Source organism: Rhineura floridana, chromosome 11, assembly GCF_030035675.1.
Source record: "Rhineura floridana isolate rRhiFlo1 chromosome 11, rRhiFlo1.hap2, whole genome shotgun sequence".
NCBI classification, from domain to species: domain Eukaryota; kingdom Metazoa; phylum Chordata; class Lepidosauria; order Squamata; family Rhineuridae; genus Rhineura; species Rhineura floridana.
This window is the reverse complement of record NC_084490.1, coordinates 29,751,818-29,762,397: the sequence shown is the minus strand read 5'-3', so window position 1 is coordinate 29,762,397 and position 10,580 is coordinate 29,751,818. Positions and strand designations below refer to the sequence as shown.

The following is a 10,580-nucleotide window of genomic DNA, read 5'->3' as shown; positions in this document are numbered from 1 at the left end:
TTTATTTCCACCAGTCAAATAATATATTAAATATAAGAGCAGTGAAAAACAAGTTTCTTACTTATTTCTCCTTGTTAAGTGTTCCCTGCTGTTTAGCTCAGGTCTCAGTAAAATTATATAACATTTGGGGGCAAAGATGCAACCCAGTAACCCAGCACTAGAGGCCAAGATGGAGAAGATCTCCACAGACACCATGTATTTTCCTTTGGTGCTCAGATAGGTTGGAACAAAAGACAGCCAAACACTGCAAAAGACCAACATGCTGAAAGTGATGAATTTGGCTTCATTAAAAGCACTGGGCAAGCTCCTAGCAAAGAAAGCCACAACAAAGCTGACTACAGCCAGAAATCCCATGTAAACAAGAACAGAATAAAACATAGCAACAGACCCTTCATTACATTCAACCACAATTTCTTCAGCCAATGAGTCCATGTCCAAATCTGGGAATGGAGGAGCAGTACAAAGCCACACAATACAAATAAAAACTTGAATGAGGGAACAGGAGAGAACAATAGACATTGCCAGTCTTTTCCCCACCCAGTTCCTGATCCTGGATCCTGGTAGTGTGGCCATGAATGCCAAAACCACAGTGATGGTTTTTGCCAACACAGAAGAAACAGCCACAGAGAAGATGATGCCAAAAGCGGTTTGCCGTAGGAGGCAGGTCACTGCCTGAGGCTGACCAATGAATAGCAAGGAGCAGAGGAAGCAGAGCAGGAGGGCAATGAGCAGAGTAAAGGTGAGGCCACGATTGTTGGCTTTGACAATTGGAGTGTTGTGATATTTAATGAATGTCCACAGCACCAAAGCTGAGATCACAGAAAATGAAAATGCCATAACCACTAAACTGATGCTCAAAGCTTCACCATAAGCTAGAAAGTTTAAAGCCTTGGGAAGGCATCCATCTTGGTCTCCATTTGGATACTTATCATCTGGGCATTTTATACAATTGTCCATATCTGGAAAAGAAAAAGGCATAATGACCCTCAGTCAATAAACGAGTGCATAAGGGCCTCTCTGGACTCTTGGTATTCCTGGAAAAGAAAGGTTTACAGTCCCACAGAAAAAGTCTTACATGTTTACAGTTGTACACCTGCATTCTGGAGCCATGAATGGCCATGGTTTTGTTGGGAGTTCAGTGTTTGAAGGTAATTTCCCACCCTCTTGGTGGTTATGGTTAGATTGTTTTGGAGCATTGATTTGGTGCTTTTATTATTGATATCATTTAACATGGTAGAACGCGAAAAATCCCTACTGACTATAGTATATAGCCACTCTCGTGGCTGTATAATTGTTTATACTATGGTTATATGATGATATTGACATCTGCTATTTAATTATGTTATAATTTTTATTTGTAATTTGCAATGACGCAACTTATTTATTTGTATGTAAATCCATTTGAGGTCACTCATGACAAAAGTTGTATATAAGCTCAAATAAATAAAGTTAATAAAATTAAACGGGTTATAAGAAGATGTTAAGATGAATTCATAGCGAGTGGGAGAAGAACAGCATGTGTGATGCCAGTCTCCCCTTCTCCATGAATTCCTCCCCTTCTCCATGGCTTCACTTTGAATATGGTTTATTCCAATAGTAATGGTTAGGCCTATATAATACCCATCATTGAAAATACAAGGATTAATATGCCTATATTGTGAACTCTCTGGTCAACACCCCTGCAAACTTAAATGACACTGGAGACAAGCAGGAAGTTTTAATAATGCTTTAATATGACAATATGGTAGACACTTGCCTTTTTTCTTAGAAATCTTCCCTTCTGGACATGGGTCACAGTCATAGCAACAGAACGGCTCCCCTTCCTTCTTTTTTCTAACAGACCCCGGACGGCATTTGTCATTGCACACTGAAGAGGGTGCCATCTATCCGTAAATGCAAAGGAGGAAGAAAAATGCATGACCTTCTCTATGTTTGATTCCAATAGAAACCAATCACATGAGAGAGAAAAATTTTCATGCAATACATATTCATCCTTTGGGACATGAGAACTACTCGTGTAATGCATATTCAACAAAGAGAAGTGATTCACTCCTCTGGTGCTACATTTACAAGGGATATCAGCTGCATCTGTTGAAATAGACTGTCAAGTGGATTCCCTCCATCTTCTCATCAAGCCCTATTATAGCAGACTGTTGTTATAAATGGTTTTAGTCTTAGTTTTCCTGAACTGGGTGAAAGCCAAATTGTTTTGGGGATCAGTACATCTAGGTGATTGATGAGTGGCAATTTGTATTTATACAGTTCTGTCAGAGAATGATTTCATTGTTTCCTGATATTACCATGCATTTTAGTAGAGTGGAAGGTGTGGTTGATAGTAGTTTGATTATGTAAGTGAAGTAATCAGTCTGATGTGTTTAAGGAAGCATGGAAATGTATAATGGGATGAATGATACTGGATAAGTAGTAACCATTGTGTGACTTGTGTAGAGATAAGACAGAATTTGGATGTGATGTGTTGTGTTAGCAGGATGAACGTTTTATACTCTGAGTCAGGATGTGTCTTGGCAAAGTGAGGGTGAAGAGGGAAGGGATCCCTAACTGTTATTTTGAACATGTGCTGCTATAATTTTGCTTCTGGGGGATTTTATTGTGTGATGTGAATTGTATTGTAGTTTTTTTATTACATTGTAGTTTTCCAGTTTCATTGTTTGATATAGATACATATTGTATTTATTATTTTGTAAACCTGTTAGAGACTGACTTTGTATGATATGGTATATAAAGTTGTTTTGTTTTAATGTATTTTAATGTCTGTTTTTATGATGTTTTAAAGTATTTTAGTGCTTTTGTTTGCCTCCCCGGGCTCCTGCTGGAAGGGCAGAATATAAATCAAATAATAAATAAATAAAAATAAATATATGAAAGCAATAAGTAAATAAAACAAAATAAATCTTTAAAAACATGTGTACATTATATATACATGTATTTACATGTTGAAGTACCTCTTTGCTTTTCGTGTTTTGTGTTGTTTGTTGCCAGAGGCAGCCTCTATGCATTAAGATTGCAAGCCTAACCTTGTTTATTTTAGAACTAAGACCCACTGAATTAAATGAGGTTTACTCCCAGGTAAGTGGGGTTAGAATTTCAGCCCTAGTCTGCTTCCTACTGTGAATTTTAAAAACTAATGTAATGCATCACTCATTATTGTTCTTTTCACACGGAAATAAGTGATATCTTTTGTCACCTGTGGATTTTTTTTCCTGTTAAAGTTAGCACCTCTTTGTCAAAGTGGAAAGGACCATCTGGATTTGACGGCTGCTGCTTGATCTGCCATACGCTAAACCTTTATTTTAAATCTAAAATTAAAATTGAAATTCCTGTCCTTTTTCCCCCATGAAGTTTTGTTGACTTATAACTTATTGTTCTTACAAAACCTCATTTGTTCTATACTGTTATTTTTTAAAAAAAAAACATAATTCTTTATTATTCTTTTCACATGGCAGGAAAGCATTCACACAAAATCTAATTTCAAGGTTCAAACACAAAGTCATGTTTACTACAACATTTAAAACATAAATTAGATTGAGTGTGATGGTTCAACAGGCACAAGCACATAACCATTTTCTGTGTTAAATATGCATCTGTGAAATATGATCTTGCAATAAAGGACTTACATGTTAAGTGAGCAAAGGAATGAGCCTGTAAAATGTTTAATATGCCCATAGGAATTCATACAATCCATGACACAAAGAGAAAAATATCAACAGGATGGTAAAACTGTCCCTTCCTGATGCTTGACTGAAGCAAACAAGACAGAATGGCAAGTTTGTTATTGTTGTTATGTGCCTTCAAGTCGATTATGACTTATGGCGACCCTATGAATCAGTGACCTCCAAGAGCATCTGTCATGAACCACCCTGTTCAGATCTTGCAAGTTCAGGTCTGTGGTTTCCTTTATGGAATCAATCATCTCTTGTTTGGCCTTCCTCTTTTTCTACTCCCTTCTGTTTTTCCTAACATTATTTTTCTAGTGAATCATGTCTTCGGATTATGTGTCCAAAGTATGATAACCTCAATTTCATCATTTTAGCTTCTAGTGACAGTTCTGGTTTAATTTGTTCTAACACCCAATTTGGCAAGTTTATAAACTTGGCATGTTTATAAACTGTAAATGTACTGCCTCCAAGTCGATTCTGACTTATGGCGACCCTATGAATGGGGTTTTCATAGTGAGCGGTATTCAAAGATAGTTTACCATTGCCTTCCTCTGAAGCTGAGAGGCAGTGGCTGGCCCAAGGTCACCCAGTGCTGCAATCTTAACTGCATTTACTGGGAGCAAGTTGCACTGAAGTCAATAGGACTTTCTTCTGAGTAGACATTTTTAGCTGGAAGCCATAGATAGCTTCAGGATGGCCCATTAGGAATGTCATTAACTTTGTCTTTAAGGTGCCACAAATGCTGTGAATGCTGCAGACCTACCCCTCTGAAAATTTATTAACTTTGAAAAGGAACATGCAGCAATTGTAATTTATTTGTAAATATTGGTTGATGGCTAAAAAATGGATGTCTATTGTGTGCTACTATGTAGAAAAATACATTAAAATATGTATAAACTATCCTACGCACAGTGTTGGCTGCTGGGGTTCTGATTTCTCCATGTAGATTCACTCTGTATGATAAAAGGGATTTATAGATGGAAAGCTTTCTGTGTGATGAACTGTGAGGGAGGGTGATTGTTTTCTTTATCACTGAAATTTTGTGTATGTATATCCAAATATATAGGTAAGCAGCCTTGAAGACTTAAATGGTGGACATAAATGTGTTAAATAATTAAATAAAACTAGGACTGATATTGGAATACTTATCATTGATTTATTATACTTAGAAGCAACAGTCATACCCTACCTGATTAAACACACTGTGCCATGTGATGATCTCCTCATTAACTGTGAAATCTCTGCCTGTCCATGGATCCATCTTTCCTACTTTTACCCTCGAGAAAGATCTATTTGGGAAAGTAACCCAGTTTATAATATCAAATCCACTTTCTAATTCACCTTTCTCATCCAAAGACACTTGGTCCCCAACACTGTTGTTAAAAGAGATTCTCCGCAAGAAAGGGTGAAGCTACAATTAAAGAGGTAAAAGCAGTTGTTACAAAATTATGGAATGGACAAAGACACAGATATTTTCCATCCTTCATCAAAATTTATTTGTTAACTATATTATATAAAAAATGAGATGGTGGCAAATGAGATAATATTGGCCCAAACTATGCAGACTAAATTCAAAAGTAAGTTCTTTTATTTGGGGCTTAAAACTACTTGGGTACCAAGTACATAGTTTAAGGGTCCATGATGCAGCCAGAGACCTGAAGCTAATTAGGCATGTATCTAGTTTGGGCCTCAATGTGATACAATCATGTAAACTGATGTGATATAAGCTTACTTAGATTCCATGATGGAAGAAAGCTAGGATATAAATGGACAATATAAATAAACTTGCATACTCAGTACATGTGCATGACTCTTTGACCAGTCACTTTTTGCATCACTAGAAGCTGCTGTCAATTTGATTTATTTATGATTTTCCAAAAAAACAAGCATACAATGGACTCTCTGGATTCCAAAGGACTTGAAAAACAAAAAACAAGAACCTATTAACCCTTCCTCCTAAACAATTTCAGGTATTATATTAATTTTTTAATGCACAGATGCTCTTCTCTTATTGAAAATGAAGACAGGCTTCTTTGTTTCCCTTCCTCTTTTGCAGGTTCCATTCACCTTTAGTGTGTGCTCCTAAAAGGGAGACTTCTGTAATATTCAAGAACAAATGCTCATTTGCTTATTTTCAGATGCCAAGACATCCTACTTATGGAAGCTGAGCAGACCTTCCACTTTCTTTTATCATAGTCTCCTAAATTAGGTTTTTCTTGCCCCTGTGCTGTCACTTAAATCTCGTGCATAATTCTTGATGTTGACAATCCATTGTTTCTAAGTCGGGAGCCAACATTTAATTCTGCATTCTCTCCTTCTACCTTCTCCCACTTTCCCTCAGAAACACAGATTTTCCCTTCCTTCCCTTCCATGGCTTAAATGCCAAAGTCACAAGAAGTGGAATACATGGATAAAGTAGAGCCCATATTTATTTAGCTGCCCAGTCCTAACCCTGACCTAGAGCTGGACTGTTACAATATTATGGGCCATGTTGTCACTTGTCACACTATTGAAACAGAACGGTATTATGCATTTTTTTTCATGACCATAGAGATGCTTTAGTAATGAATTAGTACCTGCCATGGTTGAGGGTTTGGAAGTGCTGTCGCTGCTCTGTACTTGGGATTCAATGAGAATGTTGCATCTAAAGCATGTGCTATGACATAGACAGCATTGTAAATACTGTAGCTTTGAGGAGTCATGCTCATCTCAAAAAATGGTCCAGAAAGGCTCTCCAGTTTTTCCTTCCCAGAGCAGGTTATATTGCTCTCTCTTACTACAGAGGAATCTAAAAATATACAGTCAAAAGCTTGCTCCCAGAAGATATTAAAGATATTGTCTCCACTAAATGAGTCTGGTTTTAAGGTCTGAAGGAAATTATGGAATTCCCACACTTCAGTGGAGTGAACTGCAAAGGACAAAGCTCCCTGGAAGACTTTTATGTCCCAAGTCCTTTGATACTGTACTGCTGGAAAGTCCCATTCAGCTGTCATAATCCACACTCTGCCTAGAGGTGTCTTTGCCATACCATCAGTTTCTACATTGTATAGCAAGAATATCAAACTCAGCATGGAAAGTGTTTCCGCATACACAATAAGTGTCTTTGCTTTGCTGTCTTTAACAAGGTGGAGACTTTCCCATGTGCTTTGGAACCCACCAAGTAAAACAGAGAGATCTGTCATTGATGGCATTCTGTCTGTAAAAGCCAAACAGATGCCATTCTGGGAAAGCTTTGGTATCAAGGTTTGCACAAAATTCTCTCCTTTATCATCAGCCAATGTGACAATCCCAGCCCATGTCCATTGGAAATGCAGAAGTAGTTGCACAATTCCAATATACTGATTTTCTTCATTGGGGACCACTCGATAGATGAAAGGAAATTGGGTTTTAGAACCCAGAGAAGGACCAAATAAGTAAGAAGAGACCTAAACAACAGCAAATGTATTGTTGAAAGTGGGTTAGAGAATGTGTACTTTCAGATATAGTGTAATGTAAACATATTTTACTCCCCTTTTCTTTGTAGAATCGCCTGCTCACCTCAGAATTAAGACTCAAGAGGTAAATGCAGTGAAATGTTATAATGTATGAATTATAACTTGGGGATATGCAGCAATAACATATAAACTGCCAAAGTATAGACATGTGAACCTTCTGGAAACAAAGGATGGAAATATCTCCCACATTGGGGGAAAATTCCCTGGGTCGGCATTTATCATCATTAAATTGAGTGATGTGGGCCTTTGTTTGCCAGAGAGTGCATGACATCTAATAGCATACCACTCATACTGTCCATTTAGCTAGATGCACTCCCCAAAACCCAAGAGCATCACAGCAAGCAACCCTCTGAAGCCAAATGGCAGTGAAAAATGATTGATAAAATGCCCCTCACCCAAGATTGCCTCAGCGTGCTTACCTAGGCTAACTTACATTCATGCCCATATGTAATGCCATTAGTGAGATTAGAAGCCATTACCCAATCATAAATACTCAACCCACAAGATTCCACTTAAAAGCCAGTGTGGAGTATGCCCCAGTAGCCAATTGAAGGGCACCCATACAAATCATATTCAGCTCCCAAATGGTGACTGGCTAATTCCACACTACTCAGGGTACATGGGTGTTATGAAGGACTGAACAAAGAGGTATAGGACCAGCTCTTATAAAGGTGAATGCCAGCTGAATGCTGACTGACAGAAAGAGGCTACATTTGAGACTTCATCCTCCGTAGAGTGGGACAAATTGCCTCATCCTATGTATAGGGAGTAGAAATTCATTATAAATCCATATGCCTTACATGTATATCCTACCTGAGGAATCTTGTACATACTTAAGAGGGTGGCCATGTAAATGGAGGTTTCAGAGTCAAGTCCCCCAATGGCAGCTATCAGATTCTTCTGTCTATCACATTTATAGTTGGGGACAATCCCATTCAGGCTAAACAGAATATTCAGGGTGGTCTGATAAGTCATCTTTTCATTGAAGTAGCTATCATAGATGTGGAATCCCAATGTAACATTTGGTAAGATCCTGGGATTCTCATTGATCTCCTTCACTGCAAACATGAAAGCCAGAACATGCTGGTAGTTTTTTGTTACTACACTGTAATCAAAACATAGGCCATATTACATGTACTTGAAGAGGCATCTCCTTTGTGGCATGACATTATCCTAGCTACATACACCTTTCAAATCAAAGCATACATAACTTCAAAACCAAAGAGAGCTGAAACAAAAATCGATGGGGTGGTTTTAATTTCTGACTACGGTGAGCTGCTTACATTTTAATGAATGTAAGCAAACTTTATGGAAAGAAAGCGATGGGTTGATACTATTCTTAATTATTAGATATTGTTCATATATCTGGAGAGCTGTTGATAATAAACAAAGGCAGAATTGTGTGGCCAAGCAAACTTCGATCAGTTCTGCATTCAACATTCAAATCCAATGTATGTTTATATTCTAAAAAACAATATTGTTATACCTACCTTTCCAGTAATCTATGGAAAAGTATAATTCTCTCTCAAAACTTCGTTTAAACTATGAACTTTCATTACAGTTATTCTTTTAGCTTTTTCAGTTAATTTCCTGAGGAGTTTTTGAAAGTGTTGGATACAATTATGTTACCTCTGTTATATCATATGCCTTTATTACATAATGTATTTCTATAAGATTTCTGTTTGTAACCAGGATAATCACTTGGAACTGTGTGAAGAAACACTTAAGGGTGTGAGAATCTCTTTACTTTCAATCAAGAAAATATTTATTTTATGGAATTAACTTTTTTAATACCACTGCTCCTAATTTTATTTTGTTTTTTTCTTTATTTTCCCTTGTCCTCTTCTACATATGTATATGTAGTTTTTGTATTGCAAAAGTTCTAAACATAATTTTTTCAATTAACATTTCTTCTTTGTAGATGAAATATTTTATCTGAATATACCATGACTGTATGAAATACGTACATCTACTTGAATTGTTGAAAATGTTTAATTTAATTGTCTCAATTAAAAAAGCATACCCTTGAGTATAATAAAAAATAAAAACATATTTGAATGATGAAGATTCTGGGGGCACCAAAGAACAACACCAAGCGTGTGCTTCAATAGAAAAATCTAGTACTGCAAAGTTGTCTTGCATAATGGACAATTGTGTAAATTTTGTCTGTGAAAAATGACATTGCTATATACAGTAGGAAAACAGGGAGCGATGGTGCTGATTACCTATTCTTCAGTTCCAGAATTTATAATTAAAATAATCCAACTCACATTTACATTGTATATACAATAACCCCCCTTATCATATCCCAGTGACATAGTGGATGCCTGAACTGTCCATAATTTGCCAGGATACAACATGATGATAGGTAGTTCTGTTATAAATTTTACCATCTTGACCAGCATATTGTCAAAGCATTGTTGAAACACAATCACTGTGAAATCAGGATTCAAAACGCTCTCGCACTAGCTATATTTATAACAAAATCACAATGTAGGTATTTTAAAATCAGGAATATGCTTAAGATAGTGAAAGAAATAGTAAAGGAAAGACTTATAGAAAATACCAGAAATGTAAAGTACAATAAGTTTGTGTGATTTGATAGAGCTATACATCTATAGCATGTAGTTAGCATACATCTTGCTAAATATAGATAAATAAACTACAGTGACTGAGGGGGAACAAGGCAGAAAGGAGAAGGGTGCATGGCAGGAGGTAGAGAATAACTGAAGATAAAATCAAATGGGTTGTGCAAACCATACAGAACTGTGCTGTGGCAGAAACTGATTCATCTGACATGATTCTAGGACTTACTCTAAATCACTCCCTCTCCCCTCGCCACACCCTCTCCAGTCCTATTCTGTATCTGCCAAGCTAGAATGTGTCCTTGAACTTTGGATGATATTTTTGTTTTCCTGTGTGAGCATGGAGAGATTCTGTGGAAAGTGCATGTGTAGAAATCTTTTGACTTTTGTGTGACTGGAAAGTAGCCTACTCTACAAAGGCAAGAGTTACACCCATTGATCCACCCACTTTTAGTTCTGACAAGGCCCCTGTACCTAGTTGGTTCTGGCCTCACCCACCATGGGCATGTGCCCTCCAGAAGATGTCTCCTAAGGGAGTGTGGTGTTTGGGCTGAAACTTTTTCCTCATCCTTCATCTATGGGATTATTATAAACTGCAAACATTTTATGAGACAAGAAGTTCTTACAGGGGGTCTTCAATAAACACAGCACTGGGATGTTGATGGAAGTCTATAGTGTCAGAAAATGTCAAAAACTGAGAAGAGATACCACCAATGATAAGGTCACCTGGTTGATAATACTCATGTGGGATCTTGAGGGGATCACTCATCCTGCAAGTAATGGGGTGTGTCCTGCACTCATGTAGGGGATGAAACACCAACCGC

At 37.3% G+C, this 10,580-nt stretch overlaps 1 protein-coding gene across 1 annotated transcript; it reads right to left on the bottom strand.

The window, feature by feature from the left end:
- Window positions 1-57: 57 nt before the first annotated feature.
- LOC133367689 (vomeronasal type-2 receptor 26-like) lies at window positions 58-10,525 on the bottom strand. Its single transcript, XM_061591786.1, has 6 exons — window positions 10,383-10,525; window positions 7,985-8,276; window positions 6,254-7,102; window positions 4,867-5,088; window positions 1,757-1,883; window positions 58-959 (listed from the first exon to the last, which is right to left on the bottom strand). The coding sequence occupies exons 1-6, from the start codon at window positions 10,523-10,525 to the stop codon at window positions 58-60; spliced, it is 2,535 nt and encodes an 844-aa protein (XP_061447770.1).
- Window positions 10,526-10,580: the final 55 nt, after the last annotated feature.